This window comes from Uranotaenia lowii, chromosome 2, assembly GCF_029784155.1.
Source record: "Uranotaenia lowii strain MFRU-FL chromosome 2, ASM2978415v1, whole genome shotgun sequence".
Lineage (NCBI taxonomy): Eukaryota > Metazoa > Arthropoda > Insecta > Diptera > Culicidae > Uranotaenia > Uranotaenia lowii.
In genome coordinates this window covers 13,845,263-13,869,251 of record NC_073692.1, presented here as the reverse complement: position 1 = coordinate 13,869,251, position 23,989 = coordinate 13,845,263, and the positions used below count along the sequence as shown (strand labels likewise).

The 23,989-nt window shown below is 37.9% G+C and overlaps 1 protein-coding gene across 1 annotated transcript; it reads right to left on the bottom strand.

Moving 5' to 3' along the window:
* Window positions 1-1,843: 1,843 nt before the first annotated feature.
* LOC129745359 (uncharacterized) lies at window positions 1,844-12,800 on the bottom strand. Its single transcript, XM_055738384.1, has 4 exons — window positions 12,573-12,800; window positions 2,599-2,836; window positions 2,402-2,532; window positions 1,844-2,339 (listed from the first exon to the last, which is right to left on the bottom strand). The coding sequence occupies exons 1-4, from the start codon at window positions 12,661-12,663 to the stop codon at window positions 2,038-2,040; spliced, it is 762 nt and encodes a 253-aa protein (XP_055594359.1). The 5' UTR covers window positions 12,664-12,800; the 3' UTR covers window positions 1,844-2,037.
* Window positions 12,801-23,989: the final 11,189 nt, after the last annotated feature.

Sequence of the window (23,989 nt, the reverse complement as noted above, 5' to 3'; positions counted from 1 at the left end):
TGACAAAAATGACAAAAATGACAAAAATGACAAAAATGACAAAAATGACAAAAATGACAAAAACGACAAAAATGACAAAAAGGACAAAATATTCAAAATTTCGGAAATTTTAATTTTTAAGATTTTCGAGAATTTCAAGAATATTTAAAATTTTCTGAATATTTTCAACTACAAAAATTTCTAAAATTTACAAAATTTCGATAAATTCGAAAATTTCTGAGATTTTCTAAATTTCTAAAATTTTTATAGCTTCTTAATTTTCTAAAATTTCTGAAATTTCTAAAATTTTCAAAATTTCTTAAATTTTGAAAAAAAATTTATTTTCAAATTTCTAAAATTTCCTAAATTTCTTAAATTTCGAAAAAATTTTTTAGTTTTAAAATTTCTTAAATTTTTAAAATTTCTAAATTTCTAACATTTCTAACATTTCTAAAAATTTTTTAAATTTCTAAAATTTCTATAATTTTTAAAATTTATAAAATTTCAGAAAATTTCTAGAGTTTCTTAAATTTCTTAAATTTTCAAAAATTTTAAAATTTTTAAAATTTGAAAATTTTTAGAATTTTTAAATTTTTTTTAAAATTTCTTAAACTTTTTAAACTACTTCAAATTCTCAAATTTTTATAATATTTTGAACTTTCCAAATTTTTTTTTAAATTTCTGAAATTTCTAAAATTTCTTCAATTCTTCTATTCTAAATAATTTAAAAATCTTAAAATTTCTTAAAATTTAAAATTTCTGAAATTTCTTAAATTTCTAAAATTTCTTAAGTTTTTAAAGTTTTCAAATTTTCAAAACTTCTAAAATTTCTTATATTTTATACATTAAAAAAATTCCAAAAATTTCTTAAATTTCTAAATAGATTTTGTTTAAATTTTCTTTTAATTTCTATATTTATAAAATTTTAAAAAATCCACAAATTTCTTAAATTCATGAAAGTTCCGAAATTTTTTAAATTTCTAAAACGTTAAATAAATTTCTTGAATATTTGTTTAAGCTCTTTAATTTCATATCAATCACTCAAAGCTTGCTTCCTTATTTTTCAAATGTTCAGATGTTTCAAAATACCCAAATTTCTGAAATTTCATTAATTTTCACTTTTTCCAAAATACTTAAATTTCTATATTTTCTTACATTTTTTTAATGTTTCAAAATGTTGAAATCTTTCTAATTCCTCCAAAAGCGCATCAAAATTGATAAAATATTTGAAATCATTCCAATCGTACGATATAATTAAGCAATTTTGTAATTTTGAAAAGACCCCGAATGCCAAACATATCCTGGATAAACGTGAAAATCTTCCAATTTCTTCCATTTTTTTATTTACAAACATACTGAAATTTCTCGAATTTAGTTAGTTTTTTATCTTTTTAAAAAAACTTTCTAAGCTTTGAAGTTTAACAAATAAATAGGTAAAATTACAAAAATTAACAATTCAAAATTTTGGCCATTTTTGTCAATTCTGGTGTATTGTTGTTTAGTTTCTAAGATGTTTTTTTTAATTTTTTAAGAATGTTTAAAAATATATTTTATTTTGAGGATTTTCTGATTTATTTTTTTGGTTTTAAGGATTCTTGACTATATGAAATTGTTGAAATGATGTTCAGTGTTCAGTTTATAGTGATTTAAGAAACTCAATAACGTTAAGAATTCTGTGTCTTCGCGGAGTTTAAATTTATAGATTGTTTAATTTTTTAATATTACTTAAAAGCTGGTAATGAATGAATATTTTTTTAACTTGTTCATTATAATGATTTTCAGCATCCAGTGGGTTCGTCTCGTATCTTGATTTAAGGATAGTTTTAGGATATTTGTTTCTAATTCTCCTGATTGAAACATCTCGTTCAAGCTTAATAAATATGTTTATTGTTAACGCATAATTCATAAATAAAGCTATATTTACATCGTTCGGTTCGGTTGTGATTTGCACTCTTCCATTCAGGCCTGAGATGAGAGATAACCTTTCGACTAGCTTGATCCCAACAAACAGCTAGCGGCCGCCGCTAGTTGATCCAATCCAGATTTCAATTTCTGCTACTACTGGCTAGGAAAGAATCGTTCGAATGGCGCTAGCCTCAGGATTTCATTCAACAGTTTCTGAACCCGCTCCCGGAAACTCTGGCCGAACTCGGATTCCACGATGGCCAAAATGCTCCTCCCTCGTTCCTGATCGAATTGAGTTGCGTGTTCCGAGTAGTTTCCACTCATGGTGAACCATCCAAATCCGACCGTGTGATCCCCGAAGGACAGGTCGAAGTCCGTGATGTTGACTCGCACGTAGATGAGATCCTCATGCTCGTATGTTTGACCCTTCATGTGCATCCGGAGAGTTGAATTTCCTGGAAAATGTAAGTTATTTGATAAGATTCACTATTTTCAAAACTATTTAAAGGAGACTAACTAAGCGAGGAGAACATCTTTGACCATTCCGCGATCTGTCTATCGTGGGCAAGCTCTGCCCTGTAGGTTCCAAACACGTCAACTGCAGGCATATGAAACTGCAGTACGAACTCCAGCTTGTTAAAATCCGACCTTTGAAATAAAATTAACTTTGATTAGTTCATCTTGAAAAAATCTTTTTCTTCAAAAAACACAAACTTGACATCGGTGACAAAGGAGTTCCGGAAGCCACGCATTTCGCGATTCAGGAAGTAGGTGTGGGTGTTCCGGTTCCGGACGAGCGTTGTGTTGGGAAGCGTTAGAGGATCAAGTGAGAGGACATGCGTCCGGTCGGATACTTTCCCATTGGCCAGATAGGAAATGTAGTACTGGACCGCTCGTTCTATGCATTTGTTGAGCGAAGGGGAGTGTCGAATGCAGCCACTGGTTTCATAACCTGCAATATGAAAAATAAACAGAATATTGAATTGAACAAAACAATCTGAAAGGAAAATTTCAATTGTTTTTTTATTTGATAGAATTCGTGGTTAACAAAGTAGGTGTAGACTGTGCCAAAACAAAGTAAACACTTTTTTCACTGCAAAAATGCGGACAATTCTTGAAGAACATTTAAGAATAATAATTTTAGTTGCGTTTTGCTTTGGTGTATGGATTCTGGCCCCATCGAACTGGCCTCATCGGACAACAGAGTTACATTTTCAGGGTGGTCTTCTGGATCCCGGTACCTGGATCAAAAAGGTTCGAAAAATCTTTTACTCGATTGGAATGACACTGTCAGAAAATCCAAAATTCCAATCGTGACATTTCGTCTCTTTGTCCTGAAAATCCTATTCTTCAATTCAAACGTTTAATTAGTAATTGATGAACCGGTGCTAAACCTGGAGCACATACACATGCTGTTACGACGCGAAAGCTGCCAAGTATTCTTGAAACGCTGTCTTGAAAGTCTGGCAACTGAATCTCAAATGTGGAACTACATTGCCAATGTCATCAAAAGTCTTTAAAAATCGAGATTCGGGAACGTAAGTGGAGATGGATTGGGCACACGCTACGAGGAGATGAAAACGACACTTGCAAAGAGGCTCTTGACTGGAATTCAGATGGACATAGGACCCTTAGGACCAACAATCCTGTAAGGTAGATTTAACAAAAAAGAATTTTCCGAATAAAGGTAGTCGATGACTTCGATGTTATCAAAAATGGGTTTTTACCTGCAATTGGCGATTTGCAGCTCAAAACGACTCTCAGAGAGCCCTGCGATCAAAATGATGATGTTGTGCAACCTGTGTACATATCTCAGGTGGCGATGGAAATCCCGTGCTAAGTGTTAGTAAAAGTTTTTTTTGTAAACATTGAAACCATGACAATTCGTGACGTCAGTTGCATTTCCAAACAAACAACCAACAGCGAAAACTATAGAGAAAAAAATCATTGCCAACTGCTGGTTATGATTCTCGCCTAACATCCTGGCAAGTGACGTAGGCTTTGTTTACATTTTTACTTCTCGAATAACGAGTTCTGTATTAGTGTGCGTGTTTCTTCATCACCTTCTTTCCACCACATTGGTCGATGACTTCGATGTTATCAAAAATGGGTTTCACCTGCAATTAGAAATTTTTGTATTTATGCTGTGAATCGTATGAAAGCAAGCAACTTTTTAATCCCCCTTTTTTCGTAAATAAACAATAAACCACAGACTAATACAAACAGGACACTCTTTTTCAGTTTTTCGCAAGATGTATGGGCATATCGGCACTAGAGTGCGCGTCGATCGCAAAAAATTAGCTGACATCATCGAAGCTGGCGGTTTTGTTTTTGTCAATTCGACAAAATTCCAAATGGATATTTGCATTGTAACTGTATGTTGTTATTCGAGTTTGTTTGTTTTGGTTTACCAAATTTTCTACAGGTAAGCTTTCTACAGTTCACAAAGCCTAGAAAAAAAATAAATAATTTGGTACCACAAAACGTTATTACAGATTTCTTCGAGGCGAATATGCAATCCTTCCCAATGTCCAGATGGCTGATCAGAACGAGAGTGCGTTGTAGAAGCAAAATCGGTGTGAACCAGATCCGCATACAAGAAGAAGGGCTTCAAAACCTCCAAAGAAGCCGTTGCCGGGACCTACATCGACAAGAAATGCTCCTTCGCAGGTCACATCTCCATTCGTGTTCCTATCCTGACCGGTGTGATACGTATGATTAAGATACAGCGGGACATCATTCAACCGGAGGGACTACCTGCACTTCATCCGCCAGTACGATCGTTTTGAGAAACGACACCGGAACTTGAGTGAACATCTGTACCAGTGTTTAAGATACGTTGAGGCCGGAGACAATGTGTTGGCCACCCGACCGTGCGTTTCAATGTGCTCAAGATGAGCGATAATTTGAATATACAGAACTAGCTGATTTACCCGGCCTTGCTCGGGTTTGCATAAAATATAAATCAAAATGAATCGTTCGACTCTACGAATTTTGTGTAGCTTTGTATTCAATATGTTTTATATACTTGTTATGAGAAACATATTTTTGAAACACTTATAGTTATGAGGTTCGTATCCATAGAAATAAAAAATAATTAACCATGAATGCTTTTTTATTTCATAACAAAAAACATTTTATACCCACCCTTTTTAAAAGGAAGCTTGAATAGCTTAGGCCTTCTATTTTTTTTTATCTTAAAATGATTAAACTATATTTTTAGCTTTCCCAACCCCCATCTAATGAAATCTCTCTTGGAGATGATCTCCTCGGACGCTATTTGCCAAATGCTCCCCCGTATGCTGTATTCACTTTTTATTTGCCCAGAAAATTCTAAGAAGGCTTCCGAAACTTGCCGCAGCTCGTGGCTTTCAAGTCTTCCAAGCAAACGGCCATGAGTTCGAATCCCAGTCACGGCATACACAGTAAACTTTTGTGGTTTAGTGGTATAAGCATTTGGGAGATGCTAGCCATCATATACTCGAAAGATGTACGCTTAGAATTAAGTAAAAGAAATCTCTTCGAGGAAACATTAAGTTTTATTGAGATCCTGTTTGTGTTTGTATTTGCTTTTTTAAAATTGTTGAAGACTCATTTTTCATGTTTTCAAATGGATGTGTACTTATCGTTGTTTTTTTCCACACCGTTTTATGATTAGTTTTTCTAAAATGTTCCAAGTTTCACTAAAAGTTTTTTGAAGTGATCTAAAAGAAATTATCTCGGAACCCAAATTGACCATTCTATGATGTTATAACAAAAGATTTTTTTTTTTAAATTTTTGCATTCTTGAAAAAAAAATTTCATTAATAATTGTGAAGAGTGGTAAAGTAAAAATTCTTGGGAATAATTTGATTGATTTTGCAGTACTTAACGGTTTATGTTTTCGCATAATTGGATGGTAAAATTGAACACATTGATGATCAACATTTATACAAAAGTCATAGATTGACCGATAAAATTGAATTGTTAAAACCTCATACTTAATTTTAAATAAAGTTTCTTGCGTTGAATTTTGTGTTTCCAGATAATGCACGTTAAATTTTCGAGTCCTCCATTTAGATTTCTCGACGTCATTCAAAGCGTTGAAATCACAGCTTTCAATTTATAACTCTGAATTTAATTATTTTATCTTTCTCTATGAGGAATTCTAAAAATATGAAAATGGTTGGTTCTAAAAAGCTTGATTTTAAGAAAATAGCTTAATATGTTTTCAGCACTCAATCCAAATTCATAATGAAGATAAATCATTGCATCCATACTTCAATCACTGTATATTCTTATAGACTCCAAAGCCCTGCAGCAGTGGTAGGGAGTACTTTGAAAACCACTACAATTCAAGTCGATACATACTTTACAGGTCAGTTGTATTTTTCAATCCGAAATGTTAGCTCATTATTGCATCCAAAATTCTCGTATCTACCGCGGTACCACGTGATTTCAGCAGTAGAAGGTACAAAAAACACTTTGAGCAAGCTTTGATTTGCTTTCCAGTACACGTGAACTCTGGATAGTCGTTTCTTACGCTCGGCCCATGGTGATGGTGAAAACAACCCGCCAAAGGAAACGAAAATCGGCTGCCAAATGGGTGCCATGACTTTTGATTTGTGGTAATTAAAACGAAAGTTGTATGGGAGGGTCCCATTTCTTAGGTGGGAGGGGCTCAGAACTATCACTAAAACCTTACCCTGGCCCAAATCCACCTCTGTACCAAATTTCAGGCTGATCGGTTAAGCGGTGTCGATTTGTATAAGGTGCATACAAACAAACAAACATATTTAGTCCAACTCATCTTTATATATTAGATAATTGAAATCAGTGTGGGCGTAAGGACATAATGCTGAATAAAATGTTGAGGAAAGTGAATAAGGTGGAAATTTTCCGGAATTTAAGCAGCCAAATGTGATTATCGGATTATCGGATTCTGCACACTTGCTGCACTGAAAAGGGTGTGCCTACAACCAATTCGCAAAACAGTCCAAAGTACGCCACAAAAGCGTGAAAAATATCATCGACAAATATGGCAACGAGTCGTCATTGAAGGATCTGCCTAGATCCGCAAGAAAACCCGCCCCAGTTGGAGGCTAAGTAGTCACTCAAATCAAACGCATCCGATCGGTATCAACGCTTGATCTGGCAAAAAAGTTTAAACCCAGCATTGCATTGGAATAATTCAGAGAATCAAGGCCAGGAATGTTGTATTCTTCGATAAGTAAAACAAGGAAAATACTGACTAAGATATATATTACGTCTCGTTTCTTTTGTGGTCAGAGTCAGAATACAACTAGTGAAAATTTTCTAGTTTGTTACCGCATAGCCATGACAGCAAGTCATGGCTGTCTTGACAATTCCCTGATATCTTCCCCTTTAAGAAAGATCGTATTTAGTGCATCAGCCAACTAGGAAGCCTACGATTTTGGACTGAACGGTCAGGAGATTGGATAGTGGCAGGGGGCTGGATGAAACTATCATCATGGCGTTGCTTCGTGCTCACTTCAGTTGGTCTCGGACTCTGCGGCTCGGTCTTTTCAGGAAAAGTTCAGCAGGTGTCTTTCCTTCGGAAGCGTTTCGATTCGGTGTTGAACGGTACGTGGACAACAGAATTTAAAGATGCTGGATAGTTTCCCTGCTTTCCCATTGACGAGCTTCTTAAGATCCCTTTTCAGTGCGTCTACAAACCTATTGGCTTGTCCGATTGACTGCGGAGCCGTGATCATGTGGCAGACTCTGTTCGGAGAACTGCTTGAACGTTGAGCTCACGAACTGGGAATTGTTGAATGTTACCTGGGTACGTGGATAAAAATACCTTGCGAAGGTTTCTTTAAGGATCTCCAGTGTTGCGGTGGTTTTGGTACTGCGGGTACGGAAAACTTCGGGCCACTTGGAATAGGTTTCAACGATAGCTAGGTAGTAGTAGCCATCCACAGGACCAGAGTAGTCGACATGGATGCGCTCCCATGGCTTCGTTGGAATCGGCCATGACTCCAGATTGGTTTTCCTCGGAGATTTTGCGGCGCAAAAACTGCAACGTCGAATATTGGATTTCTGCTGCACGAACTGGATCAGTGTGTTGTCAATCGTCTCGATGCCAGAGACGTTGAGATCCGGGTTGGTTGAAATGAAAACTCGGCCTTGCTTGGTGGTACCATGGACGGTGATGTTTGCAAGGAATTCACCGATGATACCAATCTCGTCTCCTGATGTGCTGACAGCTACAACTTCCGGATCTTGAATTGCTGGTTGACCAATTGTTTCCCAGACCTGTTCGGAGATGATTGTAATGTCCGACGCACAGTCTAGTTGTAACTGGACTGGGAAGTTGTTGAGATCCACTTTGATGTATTTCCGTTTAGTGGAGTGGTCCAATAGATTAACCAAAGTGCCATTGAATTTGACAGTGTCCTTGGGCTTTGGTTGTTCGACCGGCTTGAATGATTTCTGCTCAGCAGAGGAACAATAACCATCTTTGTGTCCCTTCTTCTTGCACTTGCTGCAATAACGATGTTGATAAGGGCAATCCCTGACGTAATGTACCAGCAGCAACCAGCAGGGTGTTTTCGGGACCTTCTTGCTAAGCAGGCTTCGAATGATGGATGATGTTGTTGACGTACTTGTCGTTTCCCCCCTTCTCGATCATTTTTGTGTCTTGTTTGACGTTGATGATCCGATTGCACTCCTCCACTAGCTTTCCAGTGTCAGAGTGGTTCCATCACCAGCGGGTGCAGACTCTTTTGCTTCAAGCTTGCCAATCAATCGTGTCCGGATGTCTACATCGCGTGGTGACTGGAGACCACAGACGAACCGGAGCGCCCTAAATTGATCGTTGGAGAATTTCGTCAACTGGAACGCTTCACAGTGTTTGTTGATGCGTAGGTGGAAAAATCATCAGCATCGTTCTTCACGTACTGAAGACACTGATAGCGAGCGTTGAAGAGCGATGTTTGCCTTCCGAAAAGTTTCTTCAATTTTGTGACGGTTTCTTCGAAACGGAATTCTCGGGGGTGCTTTGGCAGAATGATGTTCACGTAGCGTTCGTGGAACTGCGTGCCAATCTTACGGAGAAGCAATCTCACCTTTGCGTTGTCGTTGCGTGAAAACATCTTCGAAGCGCGCGTACCAGGTTTCAAAAAATATTCCGCCATCAGGATCGATTCGTAGGACGACGAAACCTACGTCAAACAGAAATCAGGAACGAAACCAGGACCACAATTCTACACGAAATCGACGGACGAAGAGGTGGATGATGCCGATTGCTCAAGTTTACAAAGATGAATGCTTGAAAAAAGATGGCTGTCCCTCTATACAAAGCATCAGTTCCGCTACTTTTCGGTCCAATACTTCTCTTTCAAAAGAAACTGAGGAAAATCTAGTGGGTACAGCTGTTTCGGAATTAACAAATTTCATTATTTTTGAGCTACTTTTCGAGCGTTTTTAATGGAATTTCTGCTAGCAAAATCTGACAATAACGAAGTCAAACCATCATGAGATTGAACTTAAAGTATAATCGGTTAGTATAGATCGTAGGTTGCGAAGGGTTCATACAAGATTACTCTTTTTAGACTTTTAAAAACTGCGAAAATAAAAATTTTCGTTTTGAAAATTGTATTTTTTTTCACAGGGGAAGAATTTTGGCAAATCATTATATTTTATATAAAATAACAAGGAACTTTAATAAACCCGGGACCTTGCCACGAGCAGGCATTTTATAGGATTCAAACGCTTGAATTTGTTTAAAATAAGGTATTTCATAAGTTTTGTCGTTCATCAGAAATCATCTGTCCCATAGCCTCGGTACTGGCTATACAGCTTACGAGCTCTGGTACTAGCAAAAAATGGTTGTTCAAGGTAAGGTTTGAATCACTCATTACTAGGCAACACTTTCAGCTTATCAGAGAAAAAATTGTTGGACATTTCAGCGATCTACACGTAGTTTTTCGCTTACTCAAAAATGAAAATTCTGGTATGAGACATGACTTCCTTGATGACCGTTAACCGTAGTTGCTAATCATGTGCTTCACTCCAATGCATGATTTGCACTTTGGAGACATTTTTGACAGTGTTAGCATACTTTTCCACCACTCACACAAAGTAATTCTTTGAATAATCAACGGTTTCTTCAGCTATCAATTTGATAATGATGGATTTTGAAAGAAACTGTGCAAAATTATTTTTTTCTCTTTCTCTTGCATTGTAAATATCTCAAAAACGCGTAAACTTTAAATTTTGAAAAAAATAGGTCAGATAGTAATTTTTACAGGCAACAAAATGCTTTCAAAATTTTGAATGTCCGATTAGGGGCCGTCCATAAATGATGTCACGCAAAATTTGGAAACATTAGACCCCCTCTCCCCCCCTTGTCACATATTGTCACAACTTCCGTAACCCCCCCTTTTTGTATTACGTCACGTTTTCATAAACCCCCCCTCCCCCCGGGATAAAATTTTGAACTCTTCAGAAATTTGATTAAAAATGTATCTTTATTTTAAATTCATCAGTTTTTTTCAAAGAATTGAAAAAAAGATTACCAACTTTTAACAAGCGTTATATCATTGCTTAAAACACATTTCAATCATTAGTCCAAAGATTATGTTGATGACTTTCCATATCAATGTCCGGGAAAGTCGAGGCAATAGCTGCAGCATCAGCGACGATGTCTGAGAAACCATTCAAATCTAGTTCCTCTTCTTCAATCAATTCGCAATCCAAATCTTCTCCACCGGTTAAAATAGCCAAGCATTCCTGTTTATGTTTTGCCACTATTAAGTGGGGTGGACTTTCCTGAGTGTTGCAGTGGAAGTGTTCTTGTAAACTTTCATATGATCATAAAGTTTACGTAGTATAATTTTATTGAATTTAGGATAAAATTATTTGTTATTGTTTTACCCTTTTTCTAACAATATGTGATGTCACGTTCAAGCTGACCCCCCCTCCCCCCATGTCACAAATTGTCACAAAAATCGAAACCCCCTCTCCCCCCCTAACGCGTGACATCATTTATGAACGGCCCCTTACTAGTTAACGAGTTATTAGCGAAAGAAAGTGTCCCATTTCTAAAAGAACTAGGCTTTAGCATCCAGGAAATGCACAAAAGCAACTGTGAAGAACCTGATGGAAGGCATTTCATGAAAAGTGCGATCGTTCTTTAGAACACATTTTTTCACTTATGTTAACCATGATATTGTTTTTAATCACACTGATCTTCAATAAACCGAATAGGAAAAATTGGAATAATAATCTTATTTTATTTTAATTCACAGAAAAAACGCAACAAGTTTTCTATGCAGTCATTATAGTCGGTGTTCATTTTATCTATTGTTTGAAGGAAAAGGGCCGCTCAATAAAAAATCAAATCTTCTTGATCACTCAAAAAAATAAATTTTATAACCTCTCATTTTTAGCATAGTCCAAACATCTTTAATTTTTGGAAACTTTCGTGGGTTAATCGTACCTTGAAAGAATGAGCTCCAGAACGCCAACCACAAACCAGAGACCCAGAAATAGAAAAAGTAGTTAAGCAGATGTAAGAGGTATTTGATCTACAGTGTCCAGAAGCTTCATTCATACATTTTTCCACTTTACAAACTGATTTTTCATGTTTTTCTTAGACACACTTGTACTGTACGGTCAATTAAGCAAACATACCGATGGATAAAAACTGCTAAGATTCAAGATTCAAAACTTTCAAATCACTAAGAACTAATTAGAAATACCTCACCTATAACTAAAATCCTCACAACCCATTACAGCATTCAAACGTGAATCATAGTTGACAATTATCATAAAAACTTAGACTCAGGCGCATATTTCTCAGATTGTAGTAGAGATGCAAGCTTACTGCATTTATCAAATCAAACTTGTGGAACGAAAATCAAAACATTAGCCCACAATGTTTCCCGCTGCTACAATTATGTACATAATTCAATTTAAAAAAATGTTAATGTCGATGAACAATATGAATTCATATCCTCTATAGTGCATTCGAAGTTCATGAAACTTGTTGTCAGATTGAGTTTATTATTGTGAGCTCAGATCACTGAGACTATCCCTTCGTTCATTCTGAAATCCTTCCAGAAACCTTTCACTTGCTGGCCTATCCAGTTTTTCACTATCGTTTTTTAACCACTCTACACTACCTTTTTATTGTTCCTTTCTTCCGAGTGTACCCACTTATGCTGTCGGCCGATTATACAGTGTAGTGGCACGCGCTTCGAACTTTCAAGGCCAATGTCAAGTGTGAATAACTCTGCCCAGCGAAGCGCCTGCTGCGTTTCCGCGATTTAACTACTCCACCCATTGATTGCGGCATTTTGCTGTTTTGCTCAGCCCAATCCAAGCATCTGTGTCCAGTGTCCCTATTTTCTTATCTTCATATGTACGCAGCTATAGACGTCGAGTAGATGGAAGATTTTGTTTTTTTTGTTTCGCTTCACACATCGATCACTTCTTACTGGAACGCGATTTATTGCACCAGCAACGACGTGAGAAACGCGGAACATATTGTTTGTGAACTGTTCCTGAAAAAGGTACTCCGGAACGAGTTCAACGACAACCTGTCGTCCTCGGGCAAAAGTTTTTTTTTCGGTAGAGCTTCGTTTTGGTCCCAGCAAGGTGAGTGAGGATCACTCACTCATTTACTTTGCGGCAATCCGATTGGCATGACTTAGCGGCAATCCCTTGCATGGTACACTTACGCGGAAATCCTTGAACGACTACGGGGAATAAGGTGAGAACTCCTAGTAATGTGGCAGCTGCCTGGAGTCCCAACTTCCTGGTTGGTATCATCCTAGATCCGGATCTATCACTTGCTTTTGTAACAAAGCCTTTGACAACGAAGCAACGACGATCTACGTAGTTCTAATGACGCGACAAACACTCTTCCTTCCGACCGATTGCGGCGAAAGTGAACTTACGAATGAGATCCTCCTGGCTGGCCCCAAGGAGAGAGTAATCTGAAAGTGTTTCTTCTAACGTCCATCCAAGTTCCTCGGCTAAGAAGCGGAGCCGACATCGAGAGAATTGAAATAGTTCAGATGCTCTGAATGATGCTGATGATGATGACGATCATCTTCGCCACCACCAGCCCGAGCACCATTATGATCTCTCCACCGCAATAAAGAAAGATGCCGGTCATTCATAACATTTATAGGTACCTACGAGAGGAGGATTGCCGGATTGTGAGCATATTGAACGCACTCAGGCAACCGCCGGGATCATTCAAATGGCGCTCAGTCATCGCCAAACAACAAATTCCAGAACCCATTGACGATAATGGCAAATGGAATTTATTTTTACGGCTTCTTATCTAGCGTTTTTTTCATTTCATTATTTTCTGTTTTTGCGTTTTACCCGATGAGGTCCATGTTCTCTGAGGTAGAACGAAACATAAGGAGGAAAAAACCGGTTGGTCATAGAAGGCGTTGCGGTCCATGTGCATTATCATCATAGTAACCCGAAGAGCATTCCATCGGAATTCCAACGACCCTAATCTGTAGCAGGTGAGTCATGCAAGGTCAGACCAAATTGTTGTTACACCCCATATGAGCCTCTATTGCTTGATCATTGCACTCCTGCTGATTAATTCAATCTTCTTTGACCCGAACGGAGTGTAGTTTACATCTAAATATAGTCATAACAGCGAGTGATACTCCGTCCACCAAGTCTATCCGAGTGAGTTGACATGTCAATCAAATTTGCACAAAACTCCTTCTTCCTGCAAAGATTGTAAAAAAAACAAAAACAAAAGAATACAAAATGTGACGTTACGCGATGCACTTGCGTCGCAGCATATGCGTCTAATCGCAGTTGGCGATGATCATCGGTCACTCGCCGCGTGGAAATTCAGCAGCTCGCTTCTTCCGTGTGGTCCCATGAGCGTGCGCGTCAACGCTTGCTAGATTGAAATTGACGTGTAAATTGGTATGATTTGATCAACCGGTTCAAGTAAGTGTAACAGCTGCCTGGCTGCCTGGCGTTGGCCAATTTATGGAACCGGGTGGTCGGTCGGTGGCTTCCGAGTAATGGATTATCTCGGCTCGGTAATAGCTAATGACTTCTGAGGATTTTCTAAAATTGTAGACTTTTTTAACCTCTCCTAATTCAGGGTGAAGTTTACTCAAGTTCAGATCGAATAACTTAAAGGGAACTATCATTCACACAACATGACATCGATAGATAGGAGAAATAAATGTCACAGTTCAACCCATAAACTATTCTTGTAACAGTACTTGTTCAGATGGCTAAATTAGAGAGATTACACAAAAAATGTCACTCACAACTCTCATATATGTTGAATGTATGTTGGTTATTACCCATGGGTGCACGGATTCACCGCAGTTTCTGCCTAAGTGTGTGTTCACGATCTGTTCAGATTATTAAGTTCCGCAAATCTCCAATGCAACGCGTACACGACCCCATGCCTTCGTATAAGCTCTTATGGAGTGAATGTATTGTGTTGATGTAAGGTATATTTTGGAAAAACTGAGTCAATCAGGTGGGCTAGTTTACTAACAAGTATTCATTCAGGTATCTTTGGATATACCTGGCCAGCTGGGAACTGATTAAAAATTCTTATTATATAGTCAGTTATAAGAGGAAACACATCTTACCTGTCGGCAGCGTCTCCATTTTTCACACTCACAACCTAAAAAATCTGTCAAATTAAAGGCAAAAGCTACTGTACTACTGTTAGTTTGTTTACGATGCTTTCAGTTGAAATTCGACGGTGTTTTAAATGACGATGACGTTAATTCCAAGAGCACCTGATGATTTTCAAATAAAAATCAAGATCTTCAATTTTAAATAAGAATAAAAATTGTTATTTTTATATGTTTTTTTCTCTGGTTTTTTTTTGTGAATATTAACTATTTCAAAAAGGAGATAAATCAACAACTTGAAATTCATTTAATATTATTAATTTATATATTTTTTTTATTGAAGTAAGAGGTACCGATTTTACAAGCAACAAAGATTCCCTCAGTTAAAAAACACTATTTTGACAGCTTGATTCTGCAAAAAACGTTCTAATAATTTAAATTTTTAGACCAATAATTTTCTTATTTGAAGATTTTGAACAAGGCGTGAAAGCAATCATTTTTCAAAAAAAAAATTTTTCTTTCATTTGACTGGACACGAGGAATCGAATGGTCTACACCGGTTTTTCTGATGAAATGACTCTGAACGTCTCATTTGGCTCGATTTCCACTTTTATTTTTGAATGTACAGGTAGAATTCCGTTTGAGGCCATTTGCCTTGTTACTAAAAAGTCAAATAAACTACACTTGTTTTTGTAAAAATGTCGGCTAAATCGATTGGTGTACTCCAATTTTTGTTTTTACTATGACAAGTGGCTCATTTTGCCTTTCTCCCCCGAAACTTAAGAAATTTTTCAAAAAAATGCAGCCAAACAAAATGTAATCCAACAATTTTTCATCATGACCCAAGCAACCAAAAGTCTCGTTAAAAAGGTCAAACACAGCTTAATCAGCATAATCAATGCGCTGAAGTTCGTTTTATTCAGCCCAAAATTTAAGTTCTTATTGAAACTTTGAAGTTCCATTACAGATTTGAACGGCCTTCTGTTCAGCTCACAAGTAATCGTTAAACACGTCCGCCACCATGGGACCCATATTCGTGTGATGGGTGTATTTCCTGGGAGGCCCCATCACATCAAAAGTTTGCCGCTCAGTTTAGCCACACATTGCAAATCTGAGATTCTCCCTCTTTTCTTTCTCGTTCCTAGTATTTCTTTGGGCCTGGCTAGTAAAACTGAGCGTGGCGACGAGTGTGTTAATCAACAAAAACAAAAATAAATCTCTTTTCTCCTCTCTTACTTTGGTCACCACCAGCCCATGTGGTGCTGCCGGTTTCTCGGCATCCATCTTTATTCCTACCATCACCTCAATTCATCTGACATAATTGCTTTGTTTTTGACTTTGTTCGATACATGCCGGCACGCACGCCAATTCTGCTACACATTTGTATGATTTGCTTACTCAAGCAACCAAACAACCTGATAAAAAAAATAGTCCTGATACCAATTTTGACCCGTGACTCTTCGAGATGACAGCCAAACACGCTGCCATGACGCCACGCCTATATGTTGCCTTACCGGCAGCTAAAATTCGAAGTGGTAATAAGCTTTCCTAGAATACCAGCAAGGGCAGCCAGCGGCCAGCAGCGAAGACGCATGTTAATTATTTCACAGAAACATTACGAAACGGAATATATTTAAATCAAACATCCGTTTAAATAATATCGGTTTAAAAAAAATTGGAATTCCATGTTTGTAACTTGTAAAATTATACAAAATCATGAGTTTATCTTGATATTTAATTCATGAATTGCTTCAACTGACTTTCAATGTGTGATAAATTCGTGGGAAGTAAATACAGTTGGGTAAAATTTTTCAAAGTAAAAAATTTACTCTTTTCAAAAACAATCCTTTGCGTGTTAGCTTTAAGTTGTTCTGAGTTGAAATTTCAATATCAATTATACATTCCAACCATTTCCAAGCTACAAAAAAATGATTTATTGATTATATGTATGTATGTATGTATGTATGTATGGTTCCCCCATCGGTAGCAAGGTCCTGCCTATGGCTGTGTGGCTTGGCCTTCGAATTTCTTCTAGGGCTTCCACGGTCCGATGGTTCGTCGAAGGAAGGCATCCAACCCTCAGAAACCTACAATGGCCGGCTACCCGTGCCGCTTGTAATAATTTCTTTGGGTTATCCCCAGATGCATTCCTTCTAAAGATATATAATGACATAATGAAAATTTATATGATATCTGTTGGAAAGGAAAATTATACAAAATATTGAATAAATATACAGTTGAATAGGGTAAAAAATATTTCATTAAAAGGATACAGACCTGAAGAAATTTTATTGTTTATATTTTTGCTAGGCAATTTTAAACTATGTAGGAAAAAAATATTTAGTATTGCAAATATAATCACACCCAGGGTAACTTTTCGCCGAATATTTACTAAGAAATTCCTTTGCCCATGACCGTGAAGCTTGCGGATTCTTTCTCGGAATATGATCGAATATGATGGAATATGATTTTAAAAATGATTATCCGTATCTACATAAAACAAAAGATAACTGGAAACATTGATTTGAACCTTCTATGTGACAAAATGAGAGATAGCTTAATAAAAAATTTTATATGTTATTATGGACTGGAGAAATGGTTTTCGTAAATCATGATTAGACTCAAAGAAATTTAATATTCAAATGAAGCGCTTGAGAGATTATTATTAATCCAAAAAAAAAACCATCTCCATATAAATTTAATACCCTAGAAATAGCATGTCTGGAAAGAATAAATTGTTAATCGCCATCATCTGGTACCAAGAACCGCCCCTGACTTCGACTTAATCAGCTTAACTTTGAAATATTTCATTAGCACGATAGAATTTACTCTCCCGCCTGCGCATAGATAAATTTCCATTATTCGTTACCGGCCAACACGTTACAGAAAAAAATTACTCTCTCTCTTACTCATTTCGTTTCATACACATCTATACAAAGCATGCCGTACGAAATCCTTGATGGTAGTATAAATGGTACAGAAGGAGAGAGATTCATTTGCGTACGGCCTGCTGTCTGCTAGTCATAACATGTCGGAGCGGTTGGAAAAGGAAAAGAGAGAAAAGAAAGGCAACATCGTGTAAAATGGAACGCTCTCACCCGATGTTTTTTCGTCTGATGTGTGGGTGCGTGGCGTCCCTCGCTGATCTGGCTTCAATACAGTTTTCTTCCAACAAACCCAATTCACTTGTACATAAATTCACTTATCGGCTGCTAATGCCTTGGTATCGACAGCCTGCTTCGATTGAACACACTTTAAAGTTCAAGCACGACCCTGTTTTGTTCACCTGATTTACGGCCAGTAACGTTTAGGGATATCGGATGTTTTCCCTTTGTTTAGTAAAAAATTCTTTCAAACCCAATTTTCGTAGCACTCATCACTTTACATTTGCTGCTGCTTAAAAATCTTTCCTCATTATCTTATGAAATTCCCCCCCCCCAGCCATTTCACACGATTTCCAAGCCATTTTTCACTACAACTAGCGCAACAGCACACCACGAAAATGATTTATTGATTATATGTCTCAAAAAAGGCTAATTGAGGCCCTACTTGTAAATTAAATACTGAGTGATGAGATTAATATGTCACAAAAAACTTATTCAAGGAACTTTTTGGAACTTCAAGTCCATAAAAAGGCTATTTGGGGCCCAATTTGTTACTTTTATACTGAATGGATGCGATTGACAAGTCACAAAAAGACTATTTAAGGAACTTTTTGGAACATCAAGTCCAAAGAAGGCTATTTGAGAACCAATTTGTAACTTTGATACTGAGTAATGCGATTTCCGTGTGACAAAAAGGCTATTTGAGAAACCTTTTGTGACTTTCATGCTCGCATTCGAGAAAATTCGGTACCAATTCCCTTTGGATCCCTTGTTCAGCGAAACTCGAACTTTGGAGGCACGCGTTTAAGCAGATAAAGGACTTTTGGTTGCTTGGGGAATGATCATTTTTGGAAGATTTATTCATCCTCAAGCTGATCGTGTCGCTTTTTTGCACTAGAATAAATAGAAATGGCTAAATATCCTCAACTTTCCCTAGCTTTTTTAAATTTGTTCATAACTGACACTGTAACAATCGAGCAATTCAAATACCAAATGCAAAAACCAAGTGATTTATTGTAAAATTTGGCGCTGAATCGAGTGGTGTACACCGCTTAGTGCTCAGCTTACAAGAATATTGCTCTGCGACATAGTTCCACCTCCCCGTGGTGCAGAGTGGAAACGTGTCTACAGACTTGTCACCTGTAGATGTACGGCCAAGAGAACCTAGCTACTCGTGGGATTCAAAATGAGAAAAAATTCAATCAAAACAAAAAGGGACGGAACGGATAAAGGCGAGAGCCCGAATCCGTTCGGCGGGAGTGGCCTTAGGCGTTCGCCGGTTAGGCAATCTGCCAACCCGGCGGATCCGATGGCGAAGTCAGTGGAAACGCCGAGCGAGGTTCTAGCGGACCCGTACGAGGAAGTACAGGAAGCGCTGGAGGACCTACTGAGCTCCCCGGAACTCCAAGATCCGGGAGCTCCAGTAGAGTTGGTCACGGCCATGGCTGGCATCGCTGACCTTGTGGAATGTGTGAAGGGGAAGTCCAACATCCACAAGGAAATACGCGAGAAGCTAGCCAGGGTGATGAAGCTTTTCATCACAGCCAACAAAGCTGTGGTGGAACGTCTTGCGGAGCCCGAGGCCAGACCAAAGGAGCGAGGGCCGGCAGAGACCCCTCTGAGGGCCGACACCATCCGCCCGAAGAAGGTCAATGCCTTTGCCCAAACTGAGGGCGGTCTTGCGTTTGCTGGCAACAGCAAACGTAAGAGAGGGTCTCCCGGGGAACTCAGACCCGGTGACCCTTAAAAAAAGAGCGAAGGATCCGTCTGTCCGGCATGATCCTGCGGCCAGCGCTTTCAAGCGGGCGGAAGGCCCTGCAGAAAGGGCAGGTGAGCCGACGAGTGCGAATACCGGATGGCAAACGGTACCGCGCAAAAGGGGAGGGCCCAAAGGTACGGAGACGGGAAAAGCCAAACCCCGACCCCAACGACGCAAACGTCGCGTCAGGGAGAGGGGAGAGGCGATTGTCGTCAAAGCACCTGAGGGCACGTATGCAGATGTCTTGCGACAGATGCGTCCGAACTTTTTCGCCGATCTCGGCGAAAAAGTTCGGAGGATCCGTCGGACACGCACCGGCGAGATGATCCTCGAACTAAAGCGTGGCGCGGGAAACTCCAGCGGGGCCCTTACGGCTAAGGCAGCCGAAGCCCTTGGCGCCAAGGCTGAGGTGCGTGCCCTCTGTAAGGAGGTGACCATCCTTGTTAAAAACCTGGATGAAGTCACGACGGAAGACGATCAGCGGATGGCACTGGTCGAGCAGTGCAAAATCCGCTCTGACCAGATGTCGGTTCGTCTGCGGAATGGCCCCCCTAAGATCTGGCATGCAGATTGGGCTTGTCAAACTTCCGGTTGCAGCAGCAAACGCCGCACTTAGGTGTGGACGGCTAAAGGTGGGATGGTCTATCTGTCAGATATCTATCACCCAGCAACCGGACATGTGCTTCAAGTGCTTGTTGAACGGTCACAAGTCGTTCGACTGCACTGGGCCAGACAGAAGCGGCATATGCTGGCGCTGCAGCGAAACCGGCCATAAGTCGGCTAACTGCAAGAAGCCTGCTAAATGCCCTGTCTGCGCTGGAGACCACGCTGCTGGCAACCCTAGGTGTCCCGCCTACAAAAAGGCGTAGGCGGTACCACCCCGGGCGCCAAGAGCATAGAGGTCGTCCAACTTAACCTCAAACACTGCTACACAGCCCACCAGCTGTTGCGGCAGATGACAGTTGAGGAAAAGTTGGACATCGCGCTAGTGGCAGACCCATATCGCAGAGCTGCGAATGGCATTAATTGGGCGACCGATGATGCCAATCTGGCCGCGATATGGTAACAGGTAGAGTACCCATACAAGAAGTGGTGGCGACGGAAAACGAAGGCATGGTGGTGGCCAAAGTTAACGGGAATAAAAAACGGCATTGGAAAAAAAAATAATATAATCTTCTTGCAGCTATTTGAAAAATAAACCCATTTAATACTAGTATTTGCTAAAATAAATTAGATAATACTTGAATGTTTTGAAGACGAAAAAGCCAATAATTGACAGTCTATTGCTCGCTTCTGAAATTATCTAATATAGTCTCAAAATTCTAGTTTGTAAAAAAAAAAATTTATCATGATTCATTCTCAAACTACTGGAAGTCACATTTATAGAAAAAACCCGATTTAATACACTTATCAGTGGATTGGAGGCTTTCTTACAGAATGTAAATTATCTTTGGAAATAAATGACACAATAATGGATTCCTTATTTCTGAATTATTTATGATTAATCTATAAAAAAGATTACAATTAAAGAAAATCGATAGCAAAAATTACTAAACTCAATATAAAAATCCTGCTAAACCGTCATATCATATCTTACATAAATTCAAAATTTGATGTCTGAATCTTAATTCTGAATGCAAAGGCAAAATTTTAATATGTTATCCAATTTTTATTTTGAATGTAAATCCTAAGTCTGAACTCGGAATCTTTTTTTTTTTTTTTCGAAAATTAAAAAATGTTCTTTAGAATTCATATTTAGATTTCATCGACATTCTTCTAATTCTAAATATGAATCTGAATCCTGAAAATGAAATCTGAATTCGAATCTGATTCCTTAATCTAAATCTGAACTCTAAATCTCAATTCTTAATCTGAATCCTTTTCTATGAATCTTAATGTTAATTCTGAATGTCAGGTCTGTACAGAAATCTAAATTGGAAAGCTAAATTTTTTTTAAATATGATTTATTAGTTTTGAATCCTCATTCTTAATAGTTATTCAATTGTAGAATTCATTTCATAAAAAAAATATCAATGATGTATTCAATAATGCCGCTTAAAAAAACGGTTAAATTTCAATTTTTCTACTATCAGCACATGTGCTTTGTCCGGTAAAAATGAACTCTGGATGTTTATTAAAAGCAACCCCTGTCCATATAGTGTTTGAAATCAACCTCGGCAAAGTTTGATGAAAAAAATGATATCAGATCTGATTTCTGAAACTGAATTATGAATCTGGATTCTGAACCTTAATCCTGATTTGAAACTTTTCTCAAACATAATTCTGTCTCACTTAAAAAAGGTTTAAAAGCGAGGTTGCGTATATGAGGATTTGACACTCGAGCCAATCAAACCAAAACCCAACAACAACAACAAAAAGCGAGGCTCAAAAAAATTCTTCTAATCATTTCCCTTCTATGTATTTTTTCTGTGCGGATGCGCTGTTTTGCCGACACCCGGCTCTCTGAAGGGAAAGCTGCGGTTATGATTGACTTGCCCAAAGCCGCCATTTGCTGTTTTGAAAAGCAATGAAAAAGGAGAGATAAAAAAGGGCCAGAAAATATCGGCGGGACCGACACACCGCAAACCGGCCAAGGCACCAGAAAGGTGCAACTGAGTTTTAGTTCAACATATTTGGCTTTTCTGTTTCAAATCCAATCGAGTTACAGTCTTCGGGTGAAATATTTGTCTCAACTTAAGCTTTAAGAAAATATACCATAAAAAACAATCAGCTAGTGATGAAAGAAGTTATTGATGAAAAACCAGTATTTTTCGTTCCTTCCGGACAAAATACCTCAAAATTTTATTCACGTTTGAGACTCAAGCAACCCCTCCTTATGGTCAGATCTTCCTGAAACTTGGCATGTGACCTTCTGGTAAACTAATAAATAATTTTGACTTGGAGCGAGTGAGATTTATCATGTTTCATTCTTCCTATACTATGATAAGTGTACTGCGGTTCGTTAAATTATGAAAAACTACAAAAAATACTATTATGGTAAAGAAGCCATAACTTCTTCAATTTTCAACCGATTTTGATAAATTACCACTTGAAATCTTTGTTTTAAATTGACATTTAAGCGCAAAAGAAAATCAGATTTTTTAAATGCTACCATCCAGTCTAAAACTTTCGTTGAATTAAAATTTTCTCTAAAAAAATGCGTTTTTTATAAATTTTTTTCTCATAAAGTCACTAATATCAACAATACTGTTGGTCAAACGCAAAAACTGGTTTCAGATGATCGATAGAAAATTTATTCACCTTCAATATGCAATAGAGGGATTTCAAATTACTGTTATGCCGTCCGACATATTTTAATCTAAGTATGTTCATGAACTTTTTTAATTTTTCTGAAATTCCATATTTGGAGCATAACTCAAAAACGGTTCTATTGAGATTTTTTTGAATTTCATTTTCGGATTCAGCGCCCGATTTTACATTAAAAATGTTGGTCAGTTAATTAAGTTCACGATTTTTTTTTTCAATTTTGTAAACTAGTGTAATAAGAGTTTCAAAATGTTTCAGTTCAATTCGGAGAAACGCGTCCATTGCTGAAAAATCAAGGCTTACGATAGCAATGGACGCGTTTCTTTTTTTTGCTTCGTCGGTGAAAATTTAATTTTCTTAGTATTAAAGTGATAAAATTGCAACAATAAACGTTTAACACATCTATCTACCATGTTTTATTGTTCGATCAGTGTGATCGTCAAAAAGTTACAGTTTTCCCAGTGGCAATATAAAGGATTTGAACAGCGTTCCTCTCGGCACTGTACAGAGACAGAATTCTTCGAGGACAGCTTTGAAAGTGGAATGCTTCTTCAACTAGCATGGGCTAGAGCTTATTTGGTGAGTCCGTTCCATGATTATATTATGCGTAAATTTAACAAAGGATAATTTCTGGAAGATTTTTGTGCGAAAATGTTCAAATTTTGGAATATTTGAGTATGCTTGGTGACCAAGAATCGCTGCTTTAAAAACAGGTTCGCTTCCTAGAATTTTGTGACTTATGATTATTTTCTCCTTCCCAAACGTAGTCCATTCATACTTTGAGTTATTTTTTCAAACACGTGTTCATGCAATTATGAAATCAATATGAGGCAAAGAGTTAAATTGCGCAGATGAGTTTTCAAAAACGATCAAAACCTACATTCAATGTTGCGGATCATCGTTCAGAATGCTTTTTTCCCCATCCTAGTCACCAACGCACAATGGGGAAAAAAGTGTACAAACCGCGAAGAAATTCAATAGCTTTCGTGCTACATGACCCAAATCTATGAAAATATACTTCCCTTTTGTGAAAATTTCCGGAGAATTGATTGGACATAGTTTCAAACGCCGCACACACTTACGAACGGAGATATAGTGCCTTCTTAACCCCTCATTCCCCTATATTTTGTAAACATTCCAGAAAAACACTGATTTGAACCAGAGAATTTTGAACGAAAATAGACCTATGGTGTGTAATTTTTTCTGAGGAATCGAATGAAGGTTGTTTTGGCCACCGCACGCTTCAGAAAATGGAGTTATGGCTATTTTTACCCTCAATTCCCCTATATTTTTCAATGATTTTAGAAAAAAGCTTATTCGAACTTGAAAATTTTGAACCAAATGGGTTGTATCTTGTGTGATTTTTTCGAGAAATCGAATGAATG